Here is a 20,174-nt window from a genome sequence, read left to right as displayed (position 1 = left end):
AGACTCCAGCTTTTATACTCTATACCCCGTCCTATAAAGGCAAGCATACCATATGCCTTCTTCACCACCTTCTCCACCTATGCTGCCACCTTCAAGGATTTGTGGACTTGCACACCTAGGTCCCTCTGGGTTTCTATACTCTTGATGGCTCTGCCATTTATTGTATAACTCCCCCCTACATTAGTTCTTCCAAAATGCATCACTTCGCATTTATCTGGATTAAATTCCATCTGCCATTTCTCCGCCCAATTTTCCAGCCTATCTATATCCTGCTGTGTTGTCCGACAATGTTCATCGCTATCCGCAAGTCCAGCCATCTTCGTGTCATCCGCAAACTTGCTGATAACACCAGTTACACCTTCTTCCAAATCATTTATATATATCACAAATAGCAGAGGTCCCAGTACAGAGCCCTGTGGAACACCACTGGTCACAGACCTCCAGCCGGAAAAAGACCTTTCGACTGTTACTCTCTGTCTCCTGTGGCCAAGCCAGTTTTCTACCCATCTAGCCACCTCTCCTTGTATCCCATGAGCCTTAACCTTCTTAACCAACCCGCCATGAGGGACTTTGTCAAATGCCTTACTGAAATCCATATAGATGACATCCATGGCCCTTCCTTCGTCAACCGTTTTTGTCACTTCCTCAAAAAACTCGACCAAATTAGTAAGGCGCGACCTCCCTCTTACAAAACCAAGACAGCGTGGTTTTATAAGAAATGAGGCTGGAGTACATTGTCGGACAATACAACAGGATATAGATAGGCTGGAAAATTGGGCGGAGAAATGGCAGATGGAATTTAATCCGGATAAATGCGAAGTGATGCATTTTGGAAGAACTAATGCGCGAAATTTTGGTAAAACCGGGCCCTTAGTCCTGTCTGTATCGCAAATACCAAAAGCCACATGATTTGCAGCAGCCATTTTATTAGTTTGTTTGTGTCTCGTTTCCAGAGCATTGGCTGAAATTTTATACGGGGGCATGAGACTTGTAAATCTTCCCTGAACCCTCTTCAGTGCCTCCATATCCTTTTTGTAATATGGCAACTGTAGTGTGGGCTAACCAAGGTTCAACACAAGTTTAGCATAACTTGCCTATTTTTCAATTCTATCCATCCAACAAAACTGAGATAAAAAATCTGCCGATGCTGGAATCTGAAACAAAAACAGAAAATGCTGGAAAATCTCAGCAGGTCTGACATGCCGTCAGACCTGTGGAGAGAGAAAAGAGCCAATGTTTCGAGTCTGGATGACACTTCACCAGAGTTGATGAATAAAACCATCTGCTTGGCTTGTTTTCTTTTATGGTCTTGCTAATCAGTGGCATGATTATTATGAAAGCACTTTTTTTTTTATCCTTCCCACTTCTGGGCCGGAATTTTACCAGCACACCCGCCCGAGGCTCGTAAGATCGCGCCCAAGGCCAACGGAGAATGCTGTTCTGCGAGCCTCGCCCGGCCCGATTTCAGGGCGGGTGTGCTGGTAAAATCAGGGCCCTGGACTCTCTCTTGTGCCACCCCAATTGAAATAGCTGTTATTAAACCTTCTCCCCCGTCTCTGGCAAATCCATTCTGAAGGTTTTGCCAATGAGGTTGGATGAAGTTGACTGAGAGGATGCCTGCGTGCTGCATGAACACTGACATACCTTACACTCGCAGTGGGGAGGCTTACTCAACAGGAGGGCAGGACGCAGAACCGGATGAGAAAATCAATGTGCCCATTGCACAGTCCTCACACTTTTCAACAAAATGAATAACACAAATAAACACAAGGAACACAAATCAGGTTCACTGACATCCAAGCTCAGTTCCGTGACCTGGCTTCATGTTCAGCAAGGCTTCCCACTGAGAGTGCAGGTCCATAAATTTTACCGGTTGCTGTTGAACATAGGACGAACTAGTCACAGCCTAGCTCTGTGGGGTCTGCATATGTTGTGCAGATATGAGTAAATTCAGAAATTCCCCAGAATGATGATATTCACACTAATCATAGTTGTCAAAACTGCATTTTAGAATTGTTGAGGATCTCAGTGATGGATTGGTAGAGGCCACATTGATCAATATTTCCCTAAATTGAGTAAATCATTAATGTTGCCTCGCATCTATTAACAGTCTCACAATGTTTCCCAATCTGTGGGAAAAGTTGAATGCGCATGTTAATAAACCAGTACACGCATGATAGGTTAGCGAATCACTCTTTTTGATTTGAATTTCAAGTGATAAACTCCATTTTGTGTCTTCTCAGAGAACAGCTCACGAGAAAAGCACTTCTGCTTCTAAATACTTTTTTCCTTAGCTCTATCTTGATTAATGAGGAGCTTAAAATTTGACATGATGAACTGCTTTGTCACTCGGTATAAGTATGCACAAAATGTAGTGAGGAAATCGGATCGACCCTTTGGAACTCTGAGAGTGTTGTGTTACCTTTTCAAAGTCAGAGTGCCAGTGTAACTCAAAGGCATAAAAGGAAAAATGGACTATGATGTAACTTTTGGCAAATGACATAAAAAGGGAAACATAAGTGTTGGAGAGAACTGACTCTATACTTGTAAATGAATTGAGTGGTGAAACTGCTTGTGTAGTTGTTCTGTAAACTGAGTCACCATCAGATAGTCAATGAAATATAACACAGCTAATGAAACCGAGAGAACACTTTCCTGGACACCTTTACATGAAGAAACTGATTTTTATTAAGAGTTAGAGAAAATATTTTGTCAAACATTCTGAGGGTACTTAAATTACAGAAATAATTTAAAGGTTATTTATTAGTGTCACAAGTAGGCTTACATTAACACTGCAATGAAGTTACTGTGAAAATCCCCTAGTCGCCACACTCTGGTGCCTGTTCGGGTACACCGAGGGAGAATTTAGCATGGCAATTGCACCTAACCAACACATCTTTCAGACTGTGGGAGGAAACTGGAGCACCCAGAGGAAACCCACGCAGATACGGGAAGAAAGTGCAGACTGCATAGACAGTGACCCAAGCTATGAATCGAACCGGGCCCCTGGCGCTAATGTCTACATTATAGTGAGCTCCTATGTTGGCAGAAATAAGAAGGTGAAGGTCTAAATTTCTTCCTGTTTTTACCTTATTTTTCCTTCCCCCATCCCCCACCGTCATCTCGGGTCCCCTCCCCCATCCCTCAAATGTGTGTTATGTGAATCACAACAGGTATCCAGTGAGCAAGCCTATAATTTAGGAACAACATCCCTGTCTCTGAGTCAGGTTTAAACTGCACTCCCTGACAGTGCTGATTAGCAGAAACCAGAGTTCTGGCTCTGAATTTTGAGTTGACATCCAGCGGAATATTCATGCCCAGCTTATATGTGTGCTCCCCCCCCCCCCCCCCCCCGCCCCCTCTGCCGCCACCCCCCACCTTTCTGCCCCCACCTATCCTTCCTCGTTTGAGTCATGAGAGCCATAATACCCTTTGGGCAAGTAGAACCAACCACCGCATTGGCTGCTATACAAAGATGCTCACATTGCAGCTTGTCTGACACATAACCAAGCTGAAAATCTTTCAGCAACTTCACACTATTCTCCAAAGAAACATATGAACATATGAAAACAGTAAGTGGTTATCTGCTATAAGAAAGCTTCATACTGATGGTGTCATATGAGCTGGTGATGAGGCAGATAGGGGGAAAGGTTGGAGGGAAAGTGGGTTGGTACTTGAAGTGGGGCAATTAGAAGATGAGTAGTAATGGGGAGGTGATGGCCTAGTGGTATTATCACTAGACTATTAATCCAGAAGCTCTGCTAATGTTCTGGGGACCTGGGTTCAAATCCTGCCACAGCATGTGGTGGAATTTGAATTCAATGGGGAAAAAAATCTGGAATTAAGAATCTACTGATGACCATGAAACCATTGTTGGGAAAACCCAATCTGGTTCACTAATGTCCTTTAGGGAAGGAAATCTGCCATCTTTACCTGATCTGGCTGACGTATGACTCCCAAGCTACGGCAATGTGGTTGACTCTCAACTGCTCATGGGCAATAAATCATCGTAGCTGTGAGGGACAGCTCGGTGGATAGGATATTGGTATGTAGATAGGCTGGAAAATTGGGCGGGGATCCTGGATTCAGGATTCAATCCTGGACCGGGGAGCGGCGCGGGCTTGGAGGGCCGAAGGGCCTGTTCCTGTGCTGTATTGTTCTTTGTTCTTTGTTCAAATGCTGGCCAACCAGTGACACTCATTTCCCACAAATGAGTAAAAAATTGTTATTGTTAATCTTTAATTCTTCAATCACCTGAAGTCTGGTCAGTTTTTCAATCTTTCTTTTCTACCAGCCCACCCCAACTCCTTTAACTGTTCACAATCTTACTGATGGCTTTTATGTCTCTAATTTCTTTCTTCTATTGTTTCATTGCACTATCACTTCTACTAATTAGTCATCATTTTTTTTCAGTTTAAGCACTTCACAAGTCATTCTCTATCCATGCCTGTGTGTTTCTCCTTTCTGCTTACCCTTTTTAAAAGCAGTTCAGTTGTAAAAGCTTCTGGTTCTGATGAGGCACTGCACCCAAAACATTAACTAGTCTGCTTGCTCAACAGAAGATGCTGCTTGAGCTGCTAATATTTTCTCGTTTTGTTTCAGATTACTGATATCAGCATTTATTTAATAGGCATTTCTTCTGCCAGATCCCCTGGGGTTCCCGTATGATCTGCAAATATTATCAGTAAAGTCTGCTGTATTATCCTTTTGTCGCCACTGAAAGTTTACATTCTTTATTTCTTTGTGGTTGATGAAGAATAGAGTGTTGGTCATTCTTTACTTTGGAAGTAACAAATGTGTCACTTTTACGTCTCTGGTTTTTGCACGGACAATTCTTCTGACAGTCCACATGGTCTTGTCTTCGCAGTGGGGTCAGTATGTTTGCGATGCTCACCGGCACATTACCATTCACCGTGGAGCCATTTAACATCAAACAGCTACATGAGAAGATGGTAAATGGAGAAATTAGTTCCATCCCACCAGAGATCTCCTCAGGTATCAGAAATGTTGAATATCTAAGAGAAATGTTGATACGTGGAACATGGATGTTTATATTAGAGGTGCAAAAAGGGGTGGATTATAGAACTGGATTTTCCTGGCCCTGTGGTAGCCAGCTTGGAGGTGAAGGGAGTCGTGTCATGACAGCTTTCTAATGCATTCTTGCCTCAGGGAAACTTTCTCAGGGGTGGACAGGGAGGAGAGTCTGCTGCCCTATCCATAGAGACAGGCAAGAAATTCAGATCCTTACACCCTAATTATGGTGAATTAGAAGCCTTGTTGGCATTATTCCATTGACAAAACACCCCCTTCCCCACACCACCAAACACAGAGGCTGCCATCATCATGGAGGCAGCCTTCCTGAGGCAGGTCAGGGAAGGCCATCAGAGCCAGAGGTTGCTTGACACAAGGTAGGTGACGCGGGGAGGAAAGGCCATCCCTGCAAGTCAAATGATGCACCAGGAGGGGTTTCCCCTCCGCTCTAAGCGGCCTAATCTCTTGCCGCCTCATAACTTTTAATGTGAATACACACCTTTGAGGGCTGCCATGTTGAAGTGTCTTCGCAGTGCCTGCCCTATTTTAGCAGCATCCACCTCTCCCAGTAGTTGCCAAGACTCGAGAGCTGTTGGTCCTCTGTTTGGGTCAGGAGCGTCAAGAGCCTGAATGACTATAACCTAACAAGATAGACAATTTTAATGTTTAATGTGAATTTCATCCACACCTCCAACAATATGGCACTCGTGTCAGCCTGGGAGCTCAACACTAGAATGAGTCTGGAGTCAGAAAGCCAGAATGCTATTAAAGTATTGTGCAAGCTGACACTTGTGTACAAATTGACCACAAATTTAAACACTTCTAGAGAGGGACACAGCACCAACGACTGGTTCTAAGCTATTTTGGTTATGCTCAAAGGAAGATCAGGTGGGACGTTAGTTCTAGAAGGTGTACATTGGGTCAATGAAAAAGGACGTGTCATAGTTTGGCATAGAGGGCATGAGGGGCCATAAGGGGCTCGGTAAGAGGGCAGAGTTTGGTTTTGGAGGCCATGCGGTGAGATGGGACCTGGGTGCAAAGGCAGAGCTTGGCAGAAGGGGAAATGAGAGGTCATGAAAGATGGATAGGAGGGTGTAACCTGGAATAGAAGGCATGAGTGGAAACTTTCAAACTTACTTTTTAACAGGTCCCCCACATGTAGACTAAGGTCTGCATGACTCCTCTGAAGCATTATACGCGACAAATCTTTAAAAACCTGGCCCAACTCCATGAAAATTGCAGAGGAGGAGGGCACGCCTATCTCCCCAATGGGGCCAACCAGGTCGGGTTGGTCAAATATGGGCTTTTGGCTGGAACCAGCCCCCACTCTTTAAAGTAACTCATGAAAATAAGACAATCTGGAAATGGGGTTGAGAATCCAGGAATCAGGACTCGCCTGCCATCTTTCAAGGGCTTTCAAGTCAACCTGACTTGGTGAAAATACAGGCCATGGCCCAGCCACAACTCTTGTCAATTACCCTTTGAACGTAGCTCATACAGCTGTGCTTTTCACCCAGGAGCTGTGCACTTCATGCTTTCCTTGCTCGAGCCTGACCCAACCAAACGGCCCACTGTCAGGGAAGCCATGGACGAGAAATGGTTAGATGAAGGGTTCATTCGAAGACCACTGCATTCAGTTGTTTACAAGAACAGGTATTTATGAAAAGTAAACCGTGGAACCTTTGAAACCTCGCAATCATTTTGATCAAATCAATATTTCAGTATGTTTCAACTCAATTTGGAAAAAGTCATTTTGCTGCAAAATGGATATTGTTCTCAAGTCCAATCTATTATTGCACTAAGCAAAATGTATGCATGGAGATTCAGTGAGAGATCAAACACGAGTTGGCCAAACTAACTGACTGCCCTAACTTCCTCAAGCCTTTTCAGACACTTTAATGTAAGTTCCATGGAATATTATATTTTAATATTGAAGCAATGCAACATAATAGCACAAGTAAATGCATAGGGTTATAGGGTAGGGCCTGGCTTGTGGTCGGTGCAGACTCGATGGGCCGAATGGCCTCCTTTTGCACTGTAGGATTCAATGATTCTATGATAATAAGATCAATTGTATAAAAGTTTAACTTATCCAAATGTGGGAAGGACAAAGACAGGTCTATAATGGGGTAGTAGACAGGAGAAATGTCTCCAGTCTTCTATCCCATCAAAGACTTCCTTCGCCCTTCCCCCGTTTACCTCCTTCTCAAATCTTATTTGCATCCCTAATTGTTCCCAGTTCTGATGAAAGGTCATTGACTTGAAACACAACTTTGTGTCTCCACAGACCCGCTGAGTATTTCCTGCACTTTCTGTTTTAACAAAAGAGCCTAAATATCTTAAAATATATTTTAAATGAGGAAACTTTAGAAAATCTTCTTAAAACACTTTAAACCTTTCTGGCTGCCAGGAATTGACCCGCCACATACAAACTCCAACACTTCTGTCCTTAAGGTGTTGTTTTTTGACATCTAGGGCGGCGTGGTGGCACAGTGATTAGCACTGCTGCCTCACAGCGCCAGGGACACGGGTTTGATTCCCGACTTGGGTCATTGTCTGTGCAGAATCTGCACGTTCTCTGCGTGGGTTTTCTCCCATAGTCCAAAAATGTGCTGGTTCGGTTCATTGGCCATGCCAAATTCTCCCTCAGTGTACCCGAACAGGCGCTGGAGTGTGGCGACCAGGGGATTTTTATGGTAACCTCATTGTGCTCTTAATGTAAGTCTACATGTGACACCAATAAATAAACTTATTTTGACTCTACATAACATCTGTTATAAGTTTCCAATTTCTGCATTTCAATCTTTCTCAGGCACTATTGTTAATTGCTTTATTTCAGATTGTACATCAGCTAATGACAGAGAAATAAATCAAAACTGTTACAAGATTGGAAAGAAAAGTACTTTCAGCATTTATTATTACTTAACCTGCAGCAGTACAAGTAGAAATAAGTTTAATTTTTAAGTTTAAGTTTATTTATTAATATCACAATTAGGCTTACATTAACACTGTAATGACGTTACTGTGAAAATCCCCGAGTCGCCACACTCCGGCGCCTGTTCGGATACACTGAGGGAGAATTTAGCATGGCCAACGCACCTAACCAGCACGTCTTTTGGACTATGGGAGAAAACCAGAGAACCCGGAGGAAACCCGGGAGAATGTGTAAAATCATGTGGTTTTCTGTTACTTATAATGCAGGGTGGAATTCTCCCAAAAAAATTCTAAGTGTCGAATTTGCATGGAAACTGGAGTAATTCGCGCTGATCTTTTCAGTGGGAGTTCAGAGAAGAATCTCACACTCTGTGCACTGCAGAGGCCACCCACGTGAATATCATTACATTTCAGGGGGTGGGGCCTATTCCCGCTGGAGAGGCTGAAATCAGGGCGCTGAGCGGGCCACTGCGCATGTGCTGATCTGTCAGTGCCGAGATCGCTGGCCAGCCCGGCAACCACCGCACCGCTGACCCCCTGACCATTCCCGGGCCCAGCCCTGACCCCACCCGACCTGACCGATTTCACCCCCCAGACAGTAAACAGTCCTTACCCTCCCCCAGTGCAGACCCCCCCCCCCCCCCCCCCGCCCCCCCTCCAGCAAGCTGACCGCAACCTCCTCACAACCCATGACCCCACCTTTTCTGGCCTCCCTGTTTCCCCCAGCAATCCTCATGCAGAGTGGCAGTGGGACCCCCCCATTCCCACCGATTACCCACTAGGCCCTGCACCATCAGACCCCGCCCTCTAGACCCCCCATTTGCCCCACCCACTTGGTACTGCCCCATGCCTGATGGACAGTGCCAAGGTGCCCCCTGAGCATTAGCACTTTGCCCCTTGGGCAGTGCCAGAGGACACACACTGGCACTGCCAGGATTCCAATGATGTGGAGATGCCGGCATTGGACTGGGGTAAACGCAGTAAGAAGTTTAACAACACCAGGTTAAAGTCCAACAGGTTTATTTGGTAGCAAAAGCCACACAAGCTTTCGGAGCCTTAAGCCCCTTCTTCAGGTGAGTGGGAATTCTGTTCACAAACAGGGCATATAAAGACACAAACTCAATTTACATGAATAATGGTTGCAATGTGAATACTTACAGCTAATCAAGTCTTTAAGATACAAACAATGTGAGTGGAGAGAGCATCAAGACAAGCTAAAGAGATGTGTATTGTCACATCTCTTTAGCCTGTCTTGATGCTCTCTCCACTCACATTGTTTGTATCTTAAAGACTTGATTAGCTGTAAGTATTCGCATTCCAATCATTATTCATGTAAATTGAGTTTGTGTCTTTATATGCCCTGTTTGTGAACAGAATTCCCACTCACCTGAAGAAAGGGCTTAAGGCTCCGAAGGCTTGTGTGGCTTTTGCTAACAAATAAACCTGTTGGACTTTAACCTGGCGTTGTTAAAACTCTTACTGTGTTGACTTGAGAATTTCCCAGCCTGCTTTGCTAAACAATTAGCACAACAGGATGTGAGAATCACAGCCACAGTCTTTAATATATAAAACTGACATTTAATAACATTGTGGTACTAACCTGTGTAATAATATCTTTATTTTACAGGCTTCGTTCTGATGAACTGAACTCAGTGGTTTTAAACTTTATGACAGAGAAAACTGGGTTTGGGCTTACAGAGATTATTAACACGCTGATCAATAACAGGCCGTCCCCCAGCATGGCAACTTATTATTTGTTACTGAAAAAATTGGCACGCTACCAAAAAGGAATAAAAAACAAGAAGGTACAAAGTATTGGTTCATCTGCATTTTGGAGTTCTTTCCAACATTTTGATCTGTTCTTCTTTTATTGTTAAACTGTGTTTGTTTATTCCAGTCTGGTTGTAATTTATTACTCACTTTCTTTTGTTCTTTGGTTTGTTGCATAGAAAAATGAATCGAGAGAGTGGAATTTATCATTTAAAAATCTATGGATTGATCAGACAGAAAACAACATCCCTAACAAAAGGCCAACTCAACAGGTACATTGATGTTAGCCACTTCTTCTTTTTACAGGGGCCTTTTCTGCTTGTTGTGGTGGAGGAATGCTTGTTCTGGGGGGGGATTATACTGACTTACCACAGCCACTCGGTGTGAGCACCAAGCAGGGATGGGTCAGTGGCAATAAGGGTTAGAAATGAGTCTCGTGGTGTTTTATCACCAGGGCCTCCTTTAAATCCCACCACACACTCAGGCCGGTATGTCAATGGGAAGTGAACTCAGTGGTAGGATAATCCCCTGTGGAGCCAGGTTGGAATCCCACCATGGCAGATGATGAAATTTGAATTCAATGAAAAATCTGGAATTAAAAGTCTAATGATGACCATGGAACCATCGTCAATTGTCGTAAAAACCCATCGGGTTCACTAATGTCCTTTAGGGAAAGAAATCTGCCATCCTTACCTGGTCTGGCCTACATGTGACTCCAGACCCACAGCAAGTGGTTGACTCTTACTACCCTCTGAATTGGCCTAGCAAGCCACTCAATTCAAGAGAAGTTAGGGATGGGCAATACATGCTGGCCCACATTCTATGAATGGATAAAAAGGGAGAGAAAATTGCTTGATCTGGGAGCTGTCCATCAAGACCAGGTAGAGGGCAAGATAAGCTGCAGGTATAATCTGCAAGGTCCGTATGACCAGGAATGGGTGTGAGCAATTTTCTGGCCCACCAAGGACAGTTTAAAAAACAGGAGTTGTTTGGGTCTCTTCTGGGCCAAATCCTTGAGTAACTGGGTGGATCTGGTGGGACTCACTGCAGTCCCCTGAGAGGTTACCAAATTAAAACTGCTGTCACATCCCATTGGGACACAAACTACCAATGTAAAAAGTAGCTCACCAGCTTTGGGCAGGTATCCTGGTTCAGTTGAGCAGATTAAAGGCAAGATCCATCAAAGCATAGCATCTCTGCTATAGGTAGGTAGCCACAGCAATTTGAACTGTCCACCTACCCTGCAGAAGCAGGCAATAAGGATCAAAGTTGCACTTGTTAGGAAGAACTCTGAATTTTCCTGAGCTGTGATCTGTGAAAGGAATCACTGCTGATGCAACATTGATCTTCCTATTGGAATGAACCAGCCAATGAACTGGTGGCACGGTGGCACAGTGGTTAGCGCTGCTGCCTCACAGCACCAGGGACCTGGGTTCAATTCCCAGCTTGGGTCACTGTGTGTGTGGAATCTGCACATTCATTCCGTGTCTGCGTGGGTTTCCTCCGGGTGCACTGGTTTCCTCCCACAGTCCGAAAGATGTGCTGGTTAGGTGCATTGGCCATGCTAAATTCTCCCCTAGTGTACCGGAACAGGCATCGGATTGTGGCGACTTGGAGATTTTCACAGTAACTTCATTTCAGTGTTAATGTAAGCCTACTTGTGACACTAATAAAAAAACTTTAAGTAATTTTGAATTATGGGTTCTTTGGTGCTGTGGGCGAGTACTCACTGAGAATTAATTCATTCTGTTTTCGAGTCTTTACATAACTTGAGGCAAGAATCTCCAATGTTAGTGCCTATAAAGTCAATGATGTAGCATAAGGGTGTCTGGCATAGCAAGAGTTCATTTGGGACTGGGAAATAGTACGGTCCACAGTGTGATATAAAGAGACATATGGCCTGTGACTAGAGTCAGTTGTCGACTGGACAGAACCATAGAGTCATAGAGGTTTACAGCATGGAAACAGGCCCTTCGGCCCAACTTGTCCATGCCGCCCTTTTTTTTAAACCCCTAAACTAATCCCAATTGCCCGCATTTGGCCCATATCCCTCTCTACCCATCATATCCATGTAACTGTCTAAATGCTTTTTAAAAGATAAAATTGTACCTACCTCTACTACTACCTCTGGCAGCTTGTTCCAGACACTCACCACCCTCTGTGTGAAAGAATTGCCCCTCTGGACACTTTTGTATCTCTCCCCTCTCACCTTAAACCTATGCCCTCTAGTTTTAGACTCCCCTACAGTTGGGAAAAGGTATTGATTATCTAGCTTATCTATGCACCTCATTATTTTATAGACCTCTATAAGATCACCCCTCAGCCTTCTACACTTGAGAAAAAAGTCCCAGTCTATCCAGCCTCTCCTTATAACTCAAACCATCAAGTCTCGGTAGCATCCTAGTAAATCTTTTCTGCATTCTTTCTAGTTTAATAATATCCTTTCTATAATAGGGTGACCAGAATTGCACACAGTATTCCAAGTGTGGCCTTACCAATGTCTTGTACAAGTTCAACAAGATGTCTCAACTCCTGTATTCAATATTCTGACCGATGAAATCAAGCATGCTGAATGCCTTCTTCACCACTCTGTCCACCTGTGACTTCACTTTCAAGGAGCTATGAACCTGTACCCCTAGATCTCTTTGTTCTGTAACTCTCCCCAATGCCCTACCATTAACTGAATAAGTCCTGCCCTGGTTCAAATCTACCAAAATGCATCACCTCACATTTATCTAAATTAAACTCCATCTGCCATTCGTCAGACCACTGGCCCAATTGATCAAGATCCTGTTGCAATCTGAGATAACCTTCTTCACTGTCCATTATGCCACCAATCTTGGTGTCATCTGCAAACTTACTAATCACGTCTCATGTATAGAATCAAGCATGGAGATAGCTCATAGCTTGGGCTATAACCTGTGGAACACAGAAACATTGGAATTAGGAGCAGAAGTGGGCAAATTCAGCCCTTTGTGCCTGCTCTGCCATTCAATCAGATCATGGCTGATCTCTCCCTGGTCTCAAATCCACCTCCCCACCTGTTCCCCATGTCCCTTTAACCCATATTTTATCAGAAATACGTCTATTTCCTTCTTGAAAACATTCAATAATTCAGATTCCACCGCGCTATGGGGCAGCGAGTTCCACAAATTCACCACCCTCTGCGAGAAGTAGTTCCTCCTCGTCTTAGCTTTAAATCTACCGCCTCTCAACCTATACCTCTTGTTCTAGATTGCCCCACAAGGGGAAACATTTGGTTTATCTTATCAATCCCTTTCAGTATTTTATATACCTCAATCAGATCCCGCCTCATCCTTCTAAACCCCAGCAAGTATAAGCCCAAACTGTTTAATCTGTCCTCATTCATCAACATTGTAATACCCAGAATCAATCTGGTGAACCTCCTCTGAACTGCCACCACATCCTTCCTCAAATAAGGAGACCAGAACTGGACACAATACTCCAGATGTGGTCTCACCAATACTCTATACAATTGCAACAACACCTCTCTACTTTTATACTCCAGTCTTTTGAAATAAATGCATTTTTTATTACATGCTGCATCTGCAAACCGACTTTCTGCGATTCATAAACAAAGACACCCAGATCCCTCTGCCCAGATGCAGTTTGAATCTGCTTTCCATTTAGATAATAATTTGCCTTTCCATTTTTTCTGCCAAAATGGATAACTTCACACTTTTCCACATTAAACTCCATCGGCCAAGTTTTGGCCCATTCTCCGAGCCTATCTCTGTCCATGTGTAAAATCTTTACCTCCTCTTCACTGCCTGGTCTCCCACCTATTTTCATATAATCTACAAATTTTGCTATGTTACACTCTGTCCCTGCATGCAGATCATTTATATAGATTGTAAACACTTGAGGTCCGAGGACTGACCCCTGCAGCATCCCACTGGTTACATTTCGCCAGCCAGAAAAGAACTCATTCATAGAGTCATAGAGGTTTACAGCATGGAAACAGACCCTTCGGCCCAACTTGTCCATGCCGCCCAATTTTTACCATTAAGTAGTCCCAATTGCCCCCGTCTGGCCCATATCCCACTATACCAATCTTAACAATTTAACTGTCTAAATACTTTTTAAAAGACAAAATTATACCCGCCTCTACTACTACCTCTGGCAACTCGTTCCAGACACTCACAATTCTCTGTATGAAAAAATTGCCCCCTGGACCCTTTTGTATCTCTCCCCTCTCACCTTAAACCTATGCCCTCTAGTTTTAGACTCCCCTACCATTGGGAAAAGATGTTGACTATCTACCTAATCTATGGCCCTTATTATTTTATAGACCTTTATAAGATCACCCCTCAACCTTCTATGCTCCAGGGAAAAATGTCCTAGTCTATCCAGCCTCTCCTTGGAACGCAAACCATCAAGTCCCGACCTTCTGCTTTCTCTCAGTCAGTCAATCTTCAATTTAATCTAGCACTCTCAACCCAATCCCCTGCAAATATCCTTAATGGGGTCCCCTCAGGCCCTGCGCTCTCAGGAACTCCCCCAACTCCTCCCCAATCCCCACTCCCTCCAGGTTCTGCTTCTTATCACTGCCCCCTGGCACCCTGGCATTGGCACCCTGCTCTGACACGTTGGAGGTAAGTGCCCAAAGTCCCTCTGTTGCTGCCAGGCTGCATTGGGAGTGTCCCCCAAGGGACCTGGGGGTTGGCGGGCTTAGGCTGGGGGCAAGGGCTTGACTTCATGTCTCTCCTTCCAGATGGGGTTCTTGTGGCTGGACTGCCCCTTCTAGCCCTTGGAAACCTGAAGATCAATCTTGGCATGGTGATTTCAGTAAGAAGTCTAACAACACCAGGTTAAAGTCCAACAGGTTTATTTGGTAGCAAAAGCCACTAGCTTTCGGAACAGGCTGTTCCTTTGTCAGGTGGGTGGGAGTTCTGATCACAAACAGGGCACAAAGACACAAACTCAATTTACATGAATAATGATTGGAATGTGAGTCTTTACAGCTAATCAAGTCTTAAAGGTACAGACAATGTGAGTGGAGGCAGCATTAAGCACAGGTTAAAGAGATGTGTATTGTCGCCAGACAGGACAGCTAGTGAGATTTTGCACATCCAGGCAAGTTGTGGGGGTTACAGATAGTGTGACATGAACCCAATATCACGGTTGAGGCCGTCCTCATGTGTGCGGAACCTGGCTTTCAGTCTCTGCTCAGCGACTCTGCGCTGTCGTGTGTCGTGAAGGCCGCCTTGGAGAACGCTTACCCAGAGATCTCCAAGCTAGTGGCTTTTGCTACCAAATAAACCTGTTGGACTTTAACCTGGTGTTGTTAGACTTCTTACTGTGTTTACCCCAGTCCAACGCCGGCATCTCCACATCATGGTGATTTCAGGCAACCCTCTGATGGAGTGGGGCAAAGCACTGAGTGGGGCACCATATCACACAGTACTGGGAGCATTGATGCTTTTGATGACAGGGAATTCAGATACTCAGCGCAAAGTGGTCACATTTTCAGATGATCCCAAACTAGATGAGCCAGTGGAATTAAAGGGAGAACAAGAAAAGAATGAGTTGGAAAAAATATCTATAACGGGAAGAATAACGGCAGATGCAGATGAGTGAAAGGAGCTGCACCAGTGAAAGAAAAATGGATGACTCATACTGTATGATTGGATTTAATAATCAACCACGATTGAGTTGAATGTCAAATCAAGCTTGAGGGGTTGAATGGCCTACTCCAGATCCTGTGTTCCGATGAATGGTATTTATAATTAAAGATGAACCTGAGAGAGATTGATGAAGATTAGTAGATTGAACACTAAATATATCCAACTACGAACAATTATTGCAGTGAGTCGGATGTTAAACGGCATCGCCATTGCATCAGGAGACAGTAATAACCAAAGTGCGTTGCGCTCTGTTTGGACCTCAAATATGGCAGCCAATTCTGGTCGCCGAGCAACAAGGTATTCAAACACAGGAGACAGTGCAGCAAAGAGTCACAAAGCCAATCTCAATTCACAGGATCAGAACATTTAGAAAGACTGGAGAAACGTTTGACTTTTGAGCCTGGAAAGGAGTTTGCTGACATGTGAGGGTCAATTTTCAAGAGAGCAGTAGGTGGTGCAATTACCCAGTACTCAATGTCATCACCATTTTGATGTCCGGGTCTCATTTATATTTCATTAACAGACTGTCCACATCGTCCCAATGTCGCGTGGGAGCCCATTCAGTATTGTGGGTGGGGAATTTCTGGTGAGTCCCACTGTCTATTTAAGAAGTGAAGACATCTCTTAATGTGAGGGGCTGAATCTCACCATAGTGCCCTCCCCTTTCCCCCTCCCTCTCCCCCCACCAGCTAAAATGGCAGCCAGGAGGGAGTTGCGCGCGCAGGTGCCCACAATTCCAATGGCTGCCCAACAGCGATTTAATGCTGCAAGCAGCAGTAATTTGTTTGAGATGAGACTAATGCCCTTCTCTTGGGAGGAAGTCCTACCATAGGGAACTGCCAGCCAATCAGGTGGTTGGCAGCTCCGTAATCCTGGCAGTGCCAACCAGGCATAGTGGCCACTCCTTAGGACTATAGGCCTAATCTGCCAAGGAGTCTAGATAAATCCAGGGTCATGGATCTTGGTGAGGGTGGTGGTGCAGGGTGAGGGGGTGGGGGGCGGGCAGGTTCAAGAAGCTGGGGTGACGGTTAAAGGGGTTGATGACCTGATGTGGGGTAGTGTATCTAGTGGGGCCCCCCAAAAGAGGTGCCCCCTACCTTGTCCAACAGGGCTAACTGGCCCCCTTCTGCACTGCAGAGGTTCTTTGATTCTATGGGGTTTTTTTAATCACAGAGAGAAAATGCAATAGTAAAGCAAAGCAAACAGACAGAAGCAAGAACTCCAGACCAAAATTTCCCATCAGCATCACATGGCAGTAAAACAACTGCTGAACAGGTACATCAGGAGAATGGCAGGAACTCAGAGTCAAGTGACCAGCCGCAAACATGCACGCCTGCAATGAAAGAAGTTATTAAGGAAGAAGAGATTGCAATTTCTCTGGAAAATCAGGATTACTGCTTCCCAGAAGGTACAAATGGAATTTTGTTTATAATGAGCACTGTTTTGATGTCAAAGGAGGTGGAAGTTTTAATAACATTTGAGTTTGAGGAGATTCACTTAACCAAAACCAATTATAGTTGAATATTGAACAAGAGCTAACTGACTTGGTTATTTAAGTTAATTACTGATTATACAAGTTAGTAAGACGCAATCAGTGGGAGCATATCTTCAGAATGGCTTTTTTCGCAGGCATGAATGATCTGTCAGTGAATTTAAAATTGGGTTTCGCTAAGCGTGGTCACATGGCCCGTTTAAGAGGCGATCCTTTTCGGGCCGTGTGACCATGTGACCAGGCCAAGACCAATGGAGTGCGAGCGTGCGAACCTCAGCCAATTGGGAGCAAGGGCACGCATCCCCAGGGCTGGAAGTCGGCAGAGCGCGTTGGGGAGTTGTCAGGAGCAGACCTGTGTTGATGCGTTGCAAATTCTTTTGTTGTAAATGGTCTCTTCTTGTTGATTAAACTTTATTGTTTTATATCTGCCACACCAAGTCACCTCGTGTTATCACACTGAGTGAGACTGATCTAATGAACTGGATATTTACATTTCCACAATTTATTGTATACTATGAAGCAAAAGTGTAGTACTGTATGTGTTATGTGATACACAGAATGCAAAGTAATCATAGAAGCAGCTGTGTTTTATATATATGATAGACTGGAATTTATACTCTACTGCAGGCAGGTTTGAAACCAAGAGACACATAAAATCCAGCAGGAGGCCTTCCTGAAGCCTACAGTCCCACACCCAACCTGTCTGAAATTTGACAAGGGTTGGGGAGCTACTGGGTCCCCTTTCCACTTATTAAGGCCATTTAAGGGGCTCATCCCATGGCGTCATTATTTTACGTGCAACAGGAGGAGACCCATAAAATATGGGAAGCCCGCCAGCTTTAGTTGTGTAGCTTGGTATCACACATGGGCAGGGAGGGTCCTCCTTAGTGCATCCCCTTAGAAAGGCACACTCCTAAAGATAATTGACCCTTCCCCTGCCAATCTCCTAAACTGACCCCCTACCACCTTCACTCCACTCCCAACTCACTTGCCAAGAGCCCCTACATTGGTCATAGCTAGGCTCCTTGGCATGGTGGGAATGTCTGTAGTCCCAGCCAGGACCAGTTCTTCCATTTGCACTGCTGGGTCTGTCACATTATTGCCACCCGATGGACTCGCAGCTCTCTAAGACAGGACCACTTCCCGCGATGGGGCATAAAGCCCTTCTTAAAGCAAATAATGCTGCTCCCAGCGTTAAATTGCTGTGGGGAAGCTGTTGGAAGCCACCTCGATTTTTCCCAGTACCAGAATCAGAGAAGCACAATTTACAATTCAGTTGGCACAGTCCACTAATGAGTATTAATGACAGTAATAAAAGAAATTTGATTGAGATGGATATAATTGCCCCAATTAAATATCAAATTATATTTAAGATTAACTAAGGTTACGATCTTCAAACAAGAGATTAATCATGAGTACTTTTTAAATCATTGATAACCTTGATTGCAATCAAGTATATTTTAGATATTTGCATTTTGGAATTTTAAAGGCTGCTATTAAGGATCTATGTGATTTACTTTGTTAAATTAATGCGAGTAATGATTAGTAATTTTGCGAAGGCAAGTAAATATTATCTCTGTTTTATGTCACTTGTTATCAGTTATCAACAAGTCATGAGTCTGGAACAAGGATAATATGATACTGTTTCATTCCCAGAAACAGTTTAGTTATTTCAAATCTTCAATGGTAAATTCTGTGTGCACAACAAGCCATTTTATTGAGCTGAAAGTTAAATTCTATCAATTGGTTTAGTTAACTGTTAATGCAACATGAAAATAATTCTGTATCATTTGCAGTTTCTAAATTTGCCAATAGGGAACTGGTGCACCTGGGACCTCCCAAGTCTTCATCTAGAGGGACATCTGACCAAGCAATTTCAGAATTTCAAGGTAAATTAGATGTCACCCACGGGACAGCTAGCACTAAAAAACAAGGTCATCAAGAGCAAAAACAGGATGGCCGTTTACAACCTATAAGTCAACTGGAGATTGAAGGGAATTTTAAATCAACAACAGGCAGTCTTGGTAAAAGAACACCCAGATCTTCGCTGGAGAGCAAAGCGCATTACTACAAAAACCCAGCAGCCCATCATGAAACTAAATTTAAAGATCTTCTCCAAGCTATGGAAGACCAATCAGCAGCGGCAAATTGGAGGTTTCAGGAGAAAGATGGACGCAATTTTGTGGTAATTGACACACCTCAGCTTTCTCCGCTGCCAAAACTCAAGCAAAGTGTTTTCAAAGATAACCTCGGTAAAAAGACCAACTGGGTAAGGACACCTTGCCATGGAACAAATGGGTCATCACCCTTTTTGGTCAATGGTGGGAGACATACCCTTTTACCACCATCTCGTCAGCAGACTTTGATAGTCAAGAGCTTGCGTCAGTCCAAGGAGAAAACACAAGTTTCTCTCACCAGCAACATATTCCGAAGGGACTGCATTCAGCTCAGGGCATCTCAGAAACCAACAGATTTAAACCTACCAGTGTTGTCACCAGCATTTCAGTCAAAGTCTGACAAAAAGGGTGAAATACTAAGGCTAGACTTTGTGTAAATAACGTAACACATGAGGATCGGTGGATAGGTATCTGCCGGAAGGTTCTGATTGCTGGCTATTTGTAGTGAAACCTTAAATGTGTTCTTTCTGTGTATTCCCAATAATATCAAACAGGGCAAATCTTCCCCAGTTTTGTATAGAAGGTTCATAAAAACTAACAAAAGATCACAAACGTGAATAGATGGCCTGTCCAGTGGACTGATAAATAAATAGCTTCTGATATTCATATAACAGAAACGTTGCAATGTGCAAATCAGCCATTTGCCCAACCAGTCCTTACTGGCATTTGCACTCCCTGTGGTCCTGATCATATTTAATTGAACCGTTTCCATATCCCTTCATCCTCTTTACCTTCGCACACCCATCAAATATATTTTGGATCTTTTTCTTATTTATTCTTGGGATGTCATCATCTCTGGTAAAGAATTTATTAGCCTTCCTAACCTGCCCTTAACACAGTGGTGGTGGACCTTCTTGAACAGACACATGTTATGTGTTGAATGTGGTTCCGCACTGCGGTTAAGTAATGAGTTGCAGAATTTTGACACAGCCACAATGAAGTGCCACGGCAGAATGTATGTGCTGTCTTACTGCCCATGATCAACATGTTTTGTAGGGAAAGAGCTGTGTGTTTTCTTACCACTGGACTGTGTAATCTTATTAATAATTGAGCAGCAAGCTTTTGTGAGTTTAAAATAAGCAAGGTTATTTATCTGTGCACATCCCAAATTAATGTAACATC

At 43.9% G+C, this 20,174-nt stretch overlaps 1 protein-coding gene across 1 annotated transcript in view; it reads left to right on the top strand.

The window, feature by feature from the left end:
* Nucleotides 1–19,429, top strand: part of LOC144493964 (uncharacterized) — a 51,159-nt gene extending 31,730 nt beyond the window's left edge. The window contains exons 5-10 of the mRNA XM_078213540.1: nucleotides 4,868–4,995; nucleotides 6,549–6,684; nucleotides 9,593–9,770; nucleotides 9,915–10,007; nucleotides 16,557–16,791; nucleotides 18,672–19,429. Coding sequence (XP_078069666.1) covers nucleotides 4,868–4,995; nucleotides 6,549–6,684; nucleotides 9,593–9,770; nucleotides 9,915–10,007; nucleotides 16,557–16,791; nucleotides 18,672–19,429 — 1,528 coding nt within the window. The remainder of the gene's footprint in view (nucleotides 1–4,867; nucleotides 4,996–6,548; nucleotides 6,685–9,592; nucleotides 9,771–9,914; nucleotides 10,008–16,556; nucleotides 16,792–18,671) is intronic.
* The last annotated feature ends 745 nt before the right edge of the window (nucleotides 19,430–20,174 follow it).

Source organism: Mustelus asterias, chromosome 5, assembly GCF_964213995.1.
Source record: "Mustelus asterias chromosome 5, sMusAst1.hap1.1, whole genome shotgun sequence".
NCBI classification, from domain to species: domain Eukaryota; kingdom Metazoa; phylum Chordata; class Chondrichthyes; order Carcharhiniformes; family Triakidae; genus Mustelus; species Mustelus asterias.
The sequence above is the reverse complement of the archived record's forward strand: the minus strand, read 5'-3'. Positions and strand labels throughout refer to the sequence as shown.